We start from the raw sequence: 16702 nt of genomic DNA, 5'->3' as shown, positions 1-16702 counted from the left end.
TCCGCCCCCCCCCTCCCTGTCCCGGGCCGGCTTTAAAGAGCCCAGGAATCGGGCTGCACTCCGGCCGGGGTTGCGGGGCTTGGGGCCCGGCCGGAGGTGTTCGGCCGGGGCTGGGCCGGCACCAGGGCCGGCGCTGCTGGGGCCCGAGCTGGGTCAGGGCCGGCGCTGCTGGGGGCCGGGCCTGGGACGTGCCGGGGGTGCTCAGCCGGGGCTGGGCCAGCGCGCTCGGCCGGAACCAGGGCCGGTGCTGCTGGGGCCCGAGCCGGGGTCGCCTCCCTGGAGTCGGAACCGGGGCTGGAGCCGCTGGGGCCCGAGCTGGGCCGGAGCAGCCGGGCGCTGCTCGGCCCGGGCCATGCCTCCCCAGAGCTCTCCTCCTCGCGCCCCCCCCTCCGCCCCAGCTTACCTGCTGCTGCCTCCCGCTTGCCCCTGCTTCTTTTCAGACTTCCCGCGAAGATCTGATTCGCGGGAAGCAGGGGAGGGGGAGGAGCAGGGGGCGGAGCGTTCAGGGGAGGGGAGGAGGTGGAAGACAGCTGAGGGGCTGAACAGCGTGGTAAGGCTGCAGGGGATGGGGGGAGCCGGGAAGGGGCTTTGGGTGCCCAGTGGCGCTTGGCCGCCGCTTTTCTGTCCATAGCCGACCGGGGGGAAACCCCGGACATTTTTTGATTTTTACCCCCCCCCCCCCCCCCCCAGTCGGCAATTTATAGACCGAAAAGCCAGACATGTCCGGGGAAATCCAGACATATGGTAGCCCTAGACAAACTTCTTCATTATATTTTCCTTCCTAATTTTTTTTCAATAAGCTATCATGACATAGGTATACTGGGCATTTGTTTTTATCCCTAGGGTGTAGTGAGCATGCAGTAAGAGAGACATTTCAAAGCCACACTATTTTTACTTAGTTCAGGATTTCCCCAACCTGGTATACTAGCATTGAATGTTTTGCACATTAGTGGAAATGCTAGGGAGTTGTAGACTTGCTGGCTGTACAATTAGAGAAAATAGAGTGGGGTAGTTCCCATGTGATAATTTGTGAAAAGGATCCTCTTAGCATCAGAAATGCCAAACTTTTTTTTTTTTAAAGTGGGAAACTCATTTACCATGGCAGAGTTTCAGTGGGAAGATTGTGAACAGAAGGCAGTAGAGGAAAATAGAAACAGCTGGTGAAAGAGCACTGGAACTAAACCAGGGCTCTCTCCACTTGAAAGGAAAACAAGAGTGGTGGAGTGTATACAATCCAAAGTACTTTGTTTCTGTGAGTAAGATGAATAATAGTACAAAATGCTATTTAAAATGAGCTTCAATAGACTGTTTTACAGCTATTAAAAGTAGTGGAAACTTTTAAAGTCTTTGCTCAGCCTTGGATTTGGCTTTTTTAATTTAAAAAATGTGGCGGGGGGAGGGTCACAAAAGCAACTATGTAAAAATGTTATTTTCCTATATAACATTTTGTGCATCACTGAAGTGATAAAAACATTTCACTAGTTTTTACTCCTCTTGTGCCTTCAGCATCAACGAAGCTATGGGAAAAGGATCTGGAATTTGTCCTGGCTTGTGCATCATCAGGATTATGAACTAAAGCTGCAGAATAATTATTGGATGTGTGAGATTTTCTTCTTTTTTTCCACTGGAGGATACATGCAGCAAGAAACCTCATATGCCAGAGAGTTCATTGTAGCAGGTCCTATGACAACCACCATCCCAGCTGCTAGTGAAGGGGAATTTAGCTGGGTACAGGGAACATGATAGGGGCCTCCTTTATGGCAGCTGGGGACCAGCCATATAAAACAGCCCCTTATTTAAGACTGTTGACAGTAGGGTAAATTAGAACAGCCTTCATGTTTGGGGCTTGACCGGTGGAAAGATGGCCCCTGAATGGGGGGTGTCTGCAAAGGCTTCTTTAATCTTTTCTGCACCACGTCATCCCCATCCCGAGGTCAGCAAGCTTTACTTTCAGATCCCAAGCTGAGTTTACAGGTCTGGCCATTCTAAAATACATTCAACTGACCAAATTTGGGCTGGAGTCAGACATACACAAACATGCCACCCTCCCATGCCAATTTTTGAGTCCCTTCACATAACATAACCACACTTCAAAATGGTCTTAGTCTAATTTTCATACTTCAGAAATGAATGTCAGAGAGTAAAATTATAGATTATTCCTGAAGTGCAAGACAGTGAACTATTGTCTCCTATGGAGGACTAATTAGTGGTCTAACGCCATACCGTTTCACTTTTAAATCGATTGCCACAAGACATCTGGTAGTCAACTGCATCCAGCCCACTGTGATTTGTGACCTTCAGGCCACTAACAATTCACTAACAAGCCATTTTATCCCAGTATGAAATATGACATGGCTTGTGTGGCACCTGTGGCCACCTACTGGAAATATTTAGGACTGACATTCAAGCATAGTGGGAAATTTTAATGAACTAAGACACATAGCAGGAATTTATTCTCCATTGTTACAAAAATGTTTATCCATTTTGCTAACTACTGGTATTGCCTGTATGAACAGAACTGACAAGGGCAGATACTATTATCTTAGAGCAAGAGAAGAAGGATGGTCCAGTGGTTAAGGCACTAGCCTCCTAGGAGATCTGGGGTCAACTTCCTCTGCCACAGACTGCTTGTGTGACCTTAGTCAAATCACTTAGGGCTAGAGTCACAAGGGGTTTTGATGTCTAATTGAACCTTAAGTACTTGATTTCAACATTTAGACACCATCAGTGTTCACAAAATTGAACTCCCTTTGGGGGTGGGGCTTAGGCCATACCCCACTCCTCAGCATTTCCTACTGGCTAGCTTAAGTGGCTCCCCACTCAGCATGCTGGCTTCTAGGAATCCCAATTTTAGGCACCTAGCTCTGTCCATGCATTGTATTACTCCTGAGGGAATTCTGCACCAAAAAATTAAAAGTTCTGCGCACAATATTTTAAAATTCTGCATATTTTGTTTGACAAAATAACACAATATAATCATGCCAGTTTCAATTATTTTGGTAATTTATTTCAAATTACCTTTCAGCAAGTATGTCTGTAACAATACAGACAACAAAAATTTCCCCCCGGGAGTAGTGTGTTAAAGAAACTCCTGCGACAACCCAGTTCCTGTTTCTTTGTTAGGTGTCTCAGTCTGGATGTGTCACATGTACTAGCTGGGCACATCTTGGAGGAAAACTCTGCCCCTCCGATCTCAGACACCCACATCCCCTTCTACCCAGAGCCCAGCCATGGGGCACCCCCTGGCCCAGACCCACACCCCTTACTCCCCCAGAATCCAGCTGCGGGGTGCCCCCCAGCCCAGACAACCCTCCAGCTCTCCCTCCCCCGAGCAGTATCCTGTATTTGAGTCCTGAATGTAACTTACATCAATTGATAAATCACCTCTGCATTTGGTCCTAGTATTCCTTGTTCTGCTGCAGGTTATCTATTAATCTTTACTTCTTGGTACCTATTCAACATTCTTTGGCATTCAGGGGGCATACAGTTTATGCTTGTGAAACTTAACTTTTTTCCCCAGACTATTTGCTTCATTGACCCCTCTCCAGAGCTAACCTCTTTCATTGTTAGCTGCTCTCTTTCTGCCTCTTCCAAGGTTATTAAAGTAAGTGATTACAGTGACTAGTAATCAGATCATTACAGTAATCATGCACACAGATTACTCTAAAAGACTAACTGTAAGAAGAAAAACTGAAAAATGAGAGCAAATTATATTTCTCGATAATGTTGTAATTTCTGACTTGACCATGTCCGTGTACCCTTAGTACAGATAAAGTTTCACTGTAATGGAAAATACCCACTACACTGCAACTGCATAGTAATACTTGGTGCTTATGGAAATCAAAAAGGTAGGGTATTTCTTACTTTCCCCTTTAAAAAAAATTATCTATTAAGTTAGAGCAGAATACCAGTTTCTCTCACCTATGAATCTCCATGATTTCCTCAGCAATCATTCTACCTATTTTACCTGCCCCAGCTCTTGTTCCACCTGGAATACCAGGAACTGTAGGATGGGTCCTTTTTGTGCCACCTAAAATATGAAACAATATTTGTAAGATCACACACATAATAAGGGAAAGAGATTATGCAAGGTTTTTAAAGGGGAGGGGAGGAGAGGAGGCGAGGCACCAGGGCTGCTCTAACTTATGCTGGGGGTTGGAACCAGAATACGATGGGTGTAAATTCTGGGCCTAGCTAAGCTGTGCCTCTTAGGAGATGCAGCTCAGACTCAGGACTTATCCATCTAATGACACATCTATAATAACCGATGGCTTGCTGAATGAGTGAGCTGGCCCAGCCCAGCTGGGTGCACCTTGCCCAAACTGTTAGTGCTGAATACTTAATTTATTAATATTAGCTGCTCATCTACTGTCTATACACATTTCAGTCAGGGGGAGAGAGGACTGACACACACTAAACACAGTACTATCATGTCAGCATGTTAGCAGAACACCACCGCCAACAGGGAATAATTCACAGTTACCTGCTAAACTTTTAAATCAAGTCCATTAGGGTAACTGTAAATGTCTGACAAGGGAGTAAAAAGCAACAGGGGACCTGAACATTATGTTCTTGCTGTTTGTTATTCTAATACAGACTTGGCACTTGAATAGCACTTATGGGGAAGCCAGGAGGAGTTTGCTCTATTCTAGGGCACAATGAAGGAAGTAGAGGAAGGACTGACATAAAATGAACTAAAATAATAAGGAAGTGATAGAGTATTGATTGTGTGCAATTGTTAATGGTCTTCTGTGTTAACAATTCATACTAGCAACCTCGCCAGGAACCCTTTGGGTTGAAGTCAATGGGAATTGGGGAAGCTCAGCACCTTGAAGAATCAGGTCCTTAAAGTCAGCCTTACAAATCACATCTCAACTCAGTAGAGGGCTGGGGGGAATACAGTGGGCCAAGAACTGTGGGGCCACTATCCTCCCTGTGCAGATGGAGGGGCTTTGCCCTGCTTGCAACCAGGGGACCACTCCTAGTCCTGCCTCTCCCTAAGCTCCAGAGCCACTGCCAGTGGGAGTGGCATCCCCAACCCCACTTCTACTTTTGGGCTCTTGGCATGGTGAGCTGCCTCAGGCCCTGCACGATGCCAGTGGTGCCGATGGTGGGATCTGGGCCCAGCCAGGGTGGTAAAAGCATTCTCCGCACTACTGACGGCAGGCATAAATTCTGAGCGGCACTGAGACCCCAATGCCACTCACCCAAATTTGGCCTGGCTGTCCTTCCATCATGATGGAGGGGTGGGTGGGCCAAACTTGAGTGGTGCTGCAAGCTTGTGTGCCAGGTCACAGCACGAATCACTGCTGGCCCAAACTTGAACTCATAAACCCATGCTAACGCCACCTCAACTTTTCCGTCTGAAATATTTTGCTGCATATTTTCTAATAGGATTTTTTTCTAATCTAAGAAGAAAAATAAATTTGTATTACAGATTTTAAAATAATAAAGCCGCTTATATACCACCTTTCATCTTCAAAGATCCCAAACACCACACACTAAATGCAGCCAGAACTACTGCAATGCAGCCACATCCTTGCCTACAGCTCAGCTCCTGTTCCTTTCCACACCACCTCACAGGTCATACATTCTTGGCCAATCCTCTCTTCTTAGTGGCCAGTGCCCCTAGTCCTGACTCATTTTTCAGTACTTTGGGGCAGATTTCTGCTGCTCTATTTAACAAAACTGTTGTAAAGCCAGCTCAACTGGCTACTACAGGATTTCCCCAGAACAGAGGGATCCTCATGTGGCATACAGTCACAGTAGCAGCTCTTATGTCACCAAGCCTCCCAACCCTGCTGCCATGTGCCAATGAAATGACCAGGGTATCTCCTATGTATGGCTGATCCCTAGCTGCCCTAACAGCCCTTTGGGGCTGTTGGCAGGCAACAAGCATAAATTAGAGCGGCTTTCGTGTCTGGCACTGGAAAAGTGGTATGACAGATCTAGAACTGGGGGGGATCTTAAAGATAGGATTAGGGATGCTAAGGATTAAGCTGAGTTGCACTATGTGCTCCTTGGCCACAGCTCAGGATCAGAACAGGTGTCTTTTCCAAAAATAAAAAAGTGACCTACACGTAGAGCTGTCCTCATGTGGCAAACACCTTTCCTCTCCTCCAAATCTCTCCTTACAGCCTTCCACCACTGAGCCCTATGAGTGCATGCGCTCACTCTGGCTCCTCAGTCACTATTTGTATGTTTCTATCTAAAATAGATTTAACCTCACTGGGGCAGAGCCCTTGTTGGAACTTATATATGTTAAGTACAGTGTACACCTATCATCTTCCAAGTGATTAATAATCTCGGGTGGATGACAGAAACAAACTGGAGCACACAGGGTTAATTCAGTAACCAAGGAAAGTCTATTAATGATTGCTGTCTAGCAAGCGCAAGCTTCTCACTATACTGTAGTTACCTTCTCCAGCCTGAAGTACACTGTCCATGCTGTGCGGAGAAGCTGCAAGCTGCGGAAAGGCTGCATCTCCACCATCAAGTACACTGGTGCTGAGGAAATCAACAGGAAGAAACTGTGATAAAATAGCTGTAAGTGCTAAATATACATAGCAAGTTATAAGGGGGAAGTTTCAACGTTTGTGATTTATAAGACAAATTTAGTCATCACCATGGAGGTAACCATAGTGAATGACACATACGGTAGGGCTATATAAATCAATAAGAGTTCTGTAGGACACATTAAGTAGCAACAGCTGCATAATATACTAAAAACAATCCTAAAGGAAAAACAAAAACCCTTATGGCTTGTCAAGCATGCATTACTGAGCCCAAACTGCTTTTCTCCTAACAGGAGGGAGCAGCTGATCCAGGATTTGATCAAACAATTCATTGTGCAGGGGCACACCCCTGCATCATCACAGAACTCCAGAGAAGAAAATGGAGGCTCCACGTGGGTAAAGCATGTATAAATCTAAATAATGGCTAGCCTTACAACAAAAGGAATGAAATCTAGAAATTAGCTGATCTTTTACTACAGTTTGTATAAATCTAAATAAATAATGTACAGAGTAAGACACTGGGCCCCTAATCTTTTCATTGACTGTACACCAGTGTCTTACTCTGTACATTATTTATTTAGATTTATACAAACTGTAATAAAAGATCAGCTAATTTCTAGATTTCATTCCTTTTGTTGTAAGGCTAGCCATTATTAAGCTCATACGCTTTATGTAATATATGATGTGTACACATTTTTGGAGCAACGCCCATGATTTTACACTTGAAGCATGGCTACACTCCTGATGTTCAAGGGCATCTGCTAGAAGAAAATACTTACGAAACAACTGTATTTGTTGAGACGATGTATTCTACTTCTTTGGTCCAAGGGTTCATGAAACTGAACCAGCGACTCCTCAAGGTAATAAAAGAGCCATCTTTTATTTTAAACTTGTAACAATTAGTTGTAATTTTTTCTCTTGTCTGTAAAACTAAAAATAGGGAGACATAAGGAACAACCCTAGTTTTTCAGACCTGCACACTGAATACATGAAGAGTAAAGATTTGATGCAGATTCTCCCAGTTTCATTTGCCTTTTTTTTTTTTTTTTCTGGTGCAGAGAACAGCACTATTTCTAATACTTTTTTTTTATCTTTGTACCTGAAGTGCAAATTAGAAGACTCCATACTAATTTAACTTTAGCTTAGGATATTTACACTGTTCAGTGTATATCAAACAAAGTCCTTTTCATGCAAGAAAAATCTTAACGTTTGCCAACCTGAAAAAATCTTATCCCTTTGTTGTTATTTTTGTGTGAAATATCAGGAAGACTAATATATATTTGACTGTTTTGACTTGTTGAAACCAAAACCCTCATTCTTAACACTGAATTATAAATCATTTTACCTTGTCTGTGACATTCTGCAAGATGTCCTATATCATCTTGATGAAAATATTCATAACATGAAGTGCCTAGAAGTTCCTGTGGTAAGTATGCCAGAATGGCTGTTGCCCTAAAAAAAACAAAACCAAACAAAAAAACCCCGAACAATAATTTTTTAAAATAAAATGGTACATCAGTATTATTAACATGTACCCATGCCCCCTACTCAGTTATAAAACAATACCATAGAATATATTATTTTAACTTAGGGGAGAAACAGAAAGTTTCCATTATTTGTACCTTAATTTTGAAATAAGCTAAAAACAACAAAAACAAAAAACATACAATACCAATAACTTTCCCTGAAATAGTTTATACTGATGGGTCATCTACAGATACAAAAGCACTTCCAATTACCAAGCCTTGGATGTAAATTGTAATTTGGAGTGTTTAGAATTGGCTAAAGCCTTCTTGTAGCAGGCCACAAGGTACTGAGGAAGCCTGAGGACACAAAATGCCATTTTAGCTAAAGATACAAGGTGGGTGAGGTAATATCTTTTATTGGACCAACTTTCTGTAGGTGAGGGAGACAAGCTTTCAAGCTACATAGCGCTCTTCTTCAAGTCTAGACTTGAAGAACAGCTCTATGTAGCTCGGAAGCTCGCCTCTTTCACCAACAGAAGTTGGTCCAATAAAAGACATTACCTCACCCGCCTGGTTCCCCTCATTTCCTGGTACCAGCACAGCTACAACACTGAAAACAATATTTTAACAAGAGCATTCAGGCTTCTAATGTTCTAAAATCTGTTTTCTTCCTTTGTGTACCCAGGATTCTGTTGTGTCAAACAGGGCTGGCTCTAGGCACCAGCACTCCAAGCATGTGCTTGGGGCGGCACTTTCCAAGGGGCGGCACTCCGGCTCCTTTTTTTTTTTTTTGCTTGGGGTGCAAAAAGCCAGGAGCCGGACCTGAGCGGAGGTGAGCTGTGGCAGTGGGGGGCACGGGGAGGGCCGCAGGAAGTAACCCGGTGGGGGGGGGAGGGAGCACGCAGAGGAACCGCTCCCCCCCAGTTCACCTCCGCTCCACTGCTGCCTGCTCCCTCGAGCCCGCCGCCGTTCTGCTTCTCCCTCCTAGGCTTGCCTGGGAGGGAGAGGTAGGAGGGGAAATGCGGCGCGCCCAGGGGAGGAAGCAGGGCTGGGGATTTGGGGAAGGGGTTGGAATGGGGCGGGGAAGGGGCGGAGTTGGGGCAGGGCCGGGGGGGCGCGGGAAAATTTTTTTGCTTGGGGCGGCAAAAAAATTGGAGCCGGCCCTGGTCATAAAGCCTGCTTTTGTCAATCTTAGTATTTTGGATAGGAGTGTTTCCCAATCTTTGCTGAAAGGCCTTAAAAGGAGGAGCAAAAGATGACTGAGAATGAAAAAAAACACAGAAAAAGTAAAGAGGAGATACGATGGATACATTTTACTGATTTAGCACTGAGATACCTGACTTTACATCTTTACTACCACGATAATCAGACAGGAATATAGGAATGTGTGACATTATACAAGGCTTTTGTTTCACTAGAATTTTTTCTTCAAAGCCAACCTATTTTCACTTCCTCATCGGAAAACTTCAAGCACTCCAGGATCCTGCTGTTAATTCTGGAGAGAGGTTTAGGGATATCTGGGTTTGACATTCCAATAACAAGGATCTATATAGATCCTAAGCTTGGAGTCAATGCATGCACATAAACCCTAATGCATGATGGAAGTATTTTTTTAAACTGCTCTATACCTGTGCAGAATAATAGACTCCTGAATGTCACAAGACCAGATTAGGGACTGAATCTTGCAATGTGCTGAGCACCCTTATTCTGATTCAACTTGTGCTTACCTTCTTTTCTGGATCAGGACCAGAGTGTGCAGCAACTTCCAAGATGGTCCTCAAATTTTTCTATGTATTGCTTTAGAAACTCTACATTATAAATACAGCTTACAACACAGCGAACTGAATTCAAAATACCATACTCCTTGCATTACTACTACCGTGCATTAGCATGGAAATTACTTGTGCGGGGATAGTTTTACATTGTTAGGTCACTGGATGGCATCGGCTTTAGCAGCTGTACTGTAGATAACTCTGGAAAACCAGAAGCTGTGCCAACTATTTTCAGTTGAGCTACAGGCATAATAATAAAGCAACTCACTTATGAGAAAGAAAAAAATAATCAAGAAATAGAACAGGAAGTGCATCACTGATGTTTACAATAGATCTGCATGAGTTTCTATATGCTAGTGAATCTCTGTAGGGAGCCAGGGTGGCCTCCCTCCAAACCAGAGGGTAAAGAGCCTCTCTCTCAACCTGAGTGGGCGGGGCCAGGCCAAGTTTACTCCACCCCCTGGAAGGGGAGGGGGTGGAACAGAAAGTACAAAAGGCAGGGCCTTTAGCCCAGCCAGGGCTGCACCAGGGAGGGAGACAGACACAGACTGCTGGCTGTTCCCTGCAGACCCTGCTGCCGAGCCAGGGGAGGCCCTGGACCAGGGGAAACCTGACCTTGAGGAAGGACTCAGGCTACCAGGACTGCCGGCCGCAGAGTACTTCGAGGAACTGGAGGAGCCAGGCAGTGACCCGAGCCAGAGTGAGCCTGATGCTGAGGGTGAGCTGGAGCTACCGGCGGCTGAATATCCCAATGAGTTGGAGGAACCAGAGGGATCCACTTGAGAGACCGGGTAGAAAGTAGCCAAAGGGCAGAACTGGACAGTGTGGTGAGTCAGTATTTGGTCAGCGTGTTGCGGACGGATCCCCACAGACCCTAGCCCAGCCACTGTCAGGGCCCTGGGCTGGAACGCAGTGGAGTTGGGTGGGCCTGCGTTCCCCTACCCCAGCCACCCCGCCTCAGGTGGCAGAACCTCTATAAAGACCACTGACTCGTGCCGGCGCTCCCCCTGCCTGAGGGGCACGCCACTGACTCATGCCGGCACACCTCCCTCCACTAACTCCCCATCAAAAGAAAGGTGTGACCAAGGCCTTTCGGCGAGGCAGTAGCTCTCCATCACCCCCCAGCGGCTGGGCGGACCAACTGAGACCCTGCTACAATCCCTTCCATCTTCTCCATCTTTGAACATTGGAAAAGCAAGTTCCTCTCCAGGGGACTGAGCATTAAATAAGGAATAGGATAGAAAACTAAGATGATTTGGAATGTGCAGAGGTCTCCCTCTTCCTCAGATTCTGAACTGGTTGCCACAGGGAAGGAGGAGGAAAATACGACAGAGAGAGGAAACAAAAATAGTGCAACTAAACATGACCAAATTAAACATTTAATGGTGTAGTTAAATTGTGTGGTATTTAGGAGATCTGAAGGTACTTACATACCATAACATATATTTGACTGAAAGGGCAAAATTCTGAAGTGCTCCCAAAACAATGTTGTAGTCCAAAAGATAAGCAAATAAAAGCAAACACTCTAGGATAGCGATTCTCAATCTTTTCCATGCATGACCTGAAAGTTTCAAGATCCCCCCTTCTCACCCAGCTCGAAAGAAAAAGAAAGTACTTTTCCTGGATTTGTGTGTGACCCCTAGATTGACAACCCATGATCTAGGACAGCGGTTTTCAAACTTTTTGAGCTGTGCCCCCCACTTTGAGTTACAATTTTTGGTTGAGTCCCCCACCAACCCAGACAAAAATAAAAACATCTGCCCCTTTGGATTTCAGGGTGGGGAAGGCACGTGCAACGGTCTTTGGGGGGGAGCCAGCGCTGGGCATGGAGTGGAAATCAGCACCACAGCAGTGGATGTTGACACTGACCCACAGGCTTGGTGGACCACTGAGGTGAGTCAGGGTACGGAAGTGGCGTTCCCTCCCTCCGCCTCGCATGGCTGGCATTGCAGCTCCTCTTCTCCCTCACCCTCACCCCCCCATTCCTCCGTACCCCCCCTAGGGCAGCATGCCCCACAGTTTGAAAACTTCTGCTCTAGGACAAGTTGTGAACAAAAGCTAAACACAGGAACATGACTGAAACCAAAACCTAAGAAGGAATAAAACCAAACCATACTGCTGATATCAGTAGTTTACGTGATTTTTGCTGAAGTATTGCACATAGTTTCCATTTCAAAGATTCTGATATTTTCAGATTATTAATCTTTTAAACTCTATACCAGAGTCATTTATGAGAGATTCCCTATTAAGGCACGAATTCAGCTGAGCACTTTAAAGCACATCCTTAACTTTAAGCATATGCTTTAACTTATAAACTATTATTATAGTATATCTCCTTAGATCATTCCATATAGAAAATTCTATCAAGCATCTGCAGAGCAGAATTCATCTTTGAATTTATTCATCTTTGTGGCAACCAAGGTTCCCAGCCCTTGTATTATTTTGTTTTTAAAATGTACAACATAATTTTGCTTTGGTTAGACTTGTTAATGAGTCAGTAGTGTATAATATGAGGGCATAAATAATTTATAATGCAATCCCATTGGAACTATCTTTACATGAAAGTAGTTTGTGATTAGTACTATTTATAAAGTACAACAGAAGAGTTATGATTTACAATTTTATTTTCATACTGATACAATGGCTCTCTTGTGAATAAATAACTTATCAGGCTATGTAGCAAGTAGCATGATACAATTATTCCAGTTACCAAGAAAATTATAAACGTATTCTTACCTCTGATCTACAAAAACAAACTTCCCATCTATTGCATGTCGAGAGACATATTCTGTAGGTTTAACCCGGATCTCGCCATTGACTGGTTGAGGAACTACATGAGGATGTAACCGTCCAATTGCAACAAGACAGCTTAAGTTACAGCCTTCATTATCTGGCTCATTGTCTTCATCTAGTCCCATTTTTGTTGGCGGCCAGCTTTTTAAATATCCTGTGCTATGAATCGTGCAAAAGCTTTTGCGGTCTGCTATAAAAGAAAAGGTTAACATAATCAGCATTGCATTCAGATAAATTTGGCCCTCAATCAGGTCTGCTAACTTGCAGTGCTTCTCCTTCTATCTTGGAAAACTAAGTTGCTGCATACTCATAAACTAATGCAGAAGAGGTATATATCAATGCACACTGCATATTAGAGACAAGTCAAATGTTTAGTGTGAAATTTACCATTGTGATACCACTGCTAATATCGAGACCCAGTCCGATAGTTCAACAATTGCAGTCAATATCAATTTTGCATTTTCCCGCAAATGACAAAGTTGCAATTTTAAGAAGTCACACTATGAGCTTTTTCATTAATAATTCTTAGCTCATATAGGACAAAACAAATCAGTGTGCAGAGGCATAAACTATGGAGGAAAATATAATCTGAAAGTAAAATATTTCAGTTTTAAGTTTCCAGAGGTTACAAAATAACAGAAAAGAGGTTTCAATTAAAATAGAATACCATGGCAATGTCCTTCAGAATATATACTGGCATTCTGTACACAGGTTTTTAATTGAAAACAGTGTCTGTTACCTTTTGCTAGAGAACAATTTAATATTGTCACATCTTTAAAAAATATATTAATTAGGCTGTCAAGAGATTAAAAAAGTAATCGTGATTAAAAAAATTAATCACGATTAATCGCACTGTTAAACAATAATAGAATACCATTTAAATATTTGATATTTTCTTCATTTTCAAATATATTGATTTCAATTACAACACAGAATACAAAGTGTACAGTGCTCACTTTATAAAAAAAAAAACAGAAGAAATAGTATTTTTCAGTTCACCTAATACAAGTACTGTAGTGCAATCTCTTTATCACGAAAGTTGAACTTACAAATGTAGAATTATGTACAAAAAAACCCCTACATTCAAAAACAAAACAATGTAAAACTTCAGAGCCTGCAAGTCCACTCAGTCCTACTTCTTGTTCAGCCAATTGCTCAGACAAACAAGTTTGGTTACATTTACATGCTGCACACTTCTTGTTTACAATGTCACCTGAAAGTGAGAACATGTGTTCTCGTGGCACTGTTGTAGCCAGCGTCGCAAGATATTTACGTGCCAGATGCACTAAAGACTCATGTCTCTTCATGCTTCAACCACCATTCCAAGGAAATGCATCCATGCTGATGACGGGTTCTGCTCGAGAAGAATCCCAAAGCAGTGTGGACTGATGCATGTTCATTTTCATTGTCAGATGTCACCAGCAGAAAGTTGATTTTCTTTTTTGGTGGTTCGGGTTCTGTAGTTTCCGCATCGGAGTGTTGCTCTTTTAAGACTTCTGAAAGCATGCGCCACACCTCATCCCTCTCAGATTTTGGAAGGCACTTCAGATTCTTAAACCTTGGGTCAAGTGCTGTAGCTATCTTTAGAAATCTCACATTGATACCTTCTTTGCGTTTTGTCAAATCTGCCATGAAAACGTTCTTAAAATGAACAACATGTAGTGGGTCATCATCCGAGACTGCTATAACATGAAATATATGGCAGAATGCAGATAAAACAGAGCAGGGAACATACAATTCTCCCCCAAGGAGTTCAGTCACAAATTTAATTAACGAGCGTCATCAGCATGGAAGTATGTCTTCTGGAATGGTGGCTGAAGCATGAAGGGGCATATTAATGTTTTGCATATCTGGCACGTAAATACCTTGCAATGCCAGCTACAAAAGTGCCATGCAAATGCCTGTTCTCACTCTCTGGTGACATTGTAAATAAGAAGTGGGAAGCATTATCTCCTGTAAATGTAACCAAACTTGTTTGTCTTAGCAACTGGCTGAACAAGAAGTAGGACTGAGTGGACTTGTAGGCTCTGAAGTTTTACACTGTTTTGGTTTTGAGTGCAGTTGTGTAACTAAAAAAAAAAAAATCTACATTTGTAAGTTGCACTTTCACAACAAAGAGATTGCACTACAGTACTGTATGAGGTGAATTGAAAAATATGATTTATTTTATCATTTTTACAGTGCAAATATTTGTAATAAAAATAATATACACTTTGATTTCAATTACAACACAGAATACAATATATATGAAAATGTAGAAAAACATCCAAAATATTTAATAAATTTCAATTGGTATTCTATTGTTTAACAGTGCGATTAAAACGGCAATTAATCACGATTAATTTTTTTAATCACGATTCTTTTTTTGAGTTAATCGCGTGAGTTAATTGCAATTAATCGAGAGCCCTAATATTACGACAGCCCTAATATTAATTGAAGACAGGTATACTGAATATTTTCATATGATGCATTTGGCTGGAGATCACATTCACACTGAGGCAAAATGATCAGTGCATGAGACAAAGTAACAGGATAAATGGGTTCTACTTCTGCTTTTGCCATTGGCCCATTCCGTGACCTTATCCAAGGAAAGTACGTGTGAACCTGAGCATGCCTACTGGTTTGGGCCCTACTGGGGTGCTGTCCAGGGCTACACTTAGTTTGACAATGTCCCTGAGGCTTAGGGATAAGTGAGGGCTCTAACCAGCCTGTTAGCAGTTGGGCAGCAACAAGACTTAGGCAGCTTTGAACATGCCTATCCAAGGAAACTTGGGTGCCATGGTGACTTTAGACGCCTATAGTGTTAGGCAACTGCTGAATAGTGGTTTTGAGAACGTCAGTGGTGCCTAAATGTTGGCAAAAACCTACATTGTCTTTGCAATAGATTTTGTGATTCCTTTGAACTCTATAACTGTGCAGTTGGCCCAGATGCTACAAACCATTAATAGGGCCTGTGGTAAACTTACAAGATATGTATGGCATTTGGGACTCCTTATTTGAGAGCTTGGTGCAAACAGGCATAACTCTATTAATGTCACTGGAGTTGTGTCTCCTTATATCAAAGCCTAAATGTTGGATTTAGGCACCTAAAGAGGAACTAGGCATGCAAGTACCTTTGTGAATCTATTCCCTAGGTACTTAAGAACCATTAACTTTGAAGCTTAGGGCTTACAGTTAAATTCAGACCCCCAAATAATTGCACACACTACCATCGATTTCAACTAAAGCCATGCATGCTTCAGAGAGCAGAATTTTGCCTTATCCACTAACAAAATTTCTTTTTCAGCACATGTAACTTTAGGACATCTACTTTTAGGGAGCTATAAAGAGAACAAGAGAGTAACAGACAAACCTTTACACAGTCGCAACAGTGACGACTGCACTAAACACAGAGCAGCTCTATTCAGAAATTCTTTATAATTGACTGAAGGTTGTTTTGTTTTTAATCTGACACTTACTCTTGTTGCTCTGGGAGGTGTTTCATATAGCAACAGTACAGAGAAAATAACTGTAAAACCACCATTATATTTGATAAAATGTACAAACATTACCTTTCTTCTTTGAGCAGGTGGAAGGAAAATCCTTGTCTTCTACTTTCACTGAAGGTCTGTTGCATTTCATCCTACAAAAGAAGGAACGTCTTGCTCCAGAACAAAGTCGCGATGGCCCAGGTGTTATATCTGTTTTAACTGGAAGTCCAGCTGCATGAAACAAAAAATTCAACTCAGTAAACATTGTCTTTACTAAAATTAATTAAACTACATTCTCAACTCTCCAGTTATTTTAGTAATGTCTTTGAGGGGAGAGTAATGTGCTCAGAAAATTTCATGGCATCTCAAGTTTATTTTTAATGATCAGATTATATCCAGTGCTGAGTTGCTGGGATTCACATAGAGATGACACAAATATTTCTTACTCCTTCAGAAGTTAAGAAGGGCTATTTTGTTGCTGTATGTTTCTTATTTGTTGAAAGATGTGTTAACCAGCCAAGCAGACAGCATGCATAAATAAATAAATAATAAAATAAAATAAATAACCTGGCTGGATAATTTATTTGTGTGCCCACTGTCAACAGTGGCCACATTGGGTATAGGAACACCAACCTAGAATTAAGGGATCCCAAATATGAAAGTCAGAGAATTGTTGCAAAAACCTA

The 16702-nt window shown here is 42.7% G+C and overlaps 1 protein-coding gene across 1 annotated transcript in view; it reads right to left on the bottom strand.

Moving 5' to 3' along the window:
- Window positions 1-16702, bottom strand: part of ARNTL (aryl hydrocarbon receptor nuclear translocator like) — a 42500-nt gene that overhangs the window by 13378 nt on the left and 12420 nt on the right. Inside the window, exons 7-12 of the mRNA XM_026651241.1 lie at window positions 16098-16247; window positions 12490-12736; window positions 7861-7967; window positions 7295-7445; window positions 6419-6507; window positions 3922-4030 (exon numbers count right to left, since the gene is read on the bottom strand). Coding sequence (XP_026507026.1) covers window positions 3922-4030; window positions 6419-6507; window positions 7295-7445; window positions 7861-7967; window positions 12490-12736; window positions 16098-16247 — 853 coding nt within the window. The remainder of the gene's footprint in view (window positions 1-3921; window positions 4031-6418; window positions 6508-7294; window positions 7446-7860; window positions 7968-12489; window positions 12737-16097; window positions 16248-16702) is intronic.

The sequence above is a fragment of the Terrapene carolina genome, unplaced genomic scaffold (assembly GCF_002925995.2).
Source record: "Terrapene carolina triunguis isolate 2854851 unplaced genomic scaffold, T_m_triunguis-2.0 Scaffold96, whole genome shotgun sequence".
Lineage (NCBI taxonomy): Eukaryota > Metazoa > Chordata > Testudines > Emydidae > Terrapene > Terrapene triunguis.
This window is presented reverse-complemented; position numbering and strand designations above follow the sequence as displayed.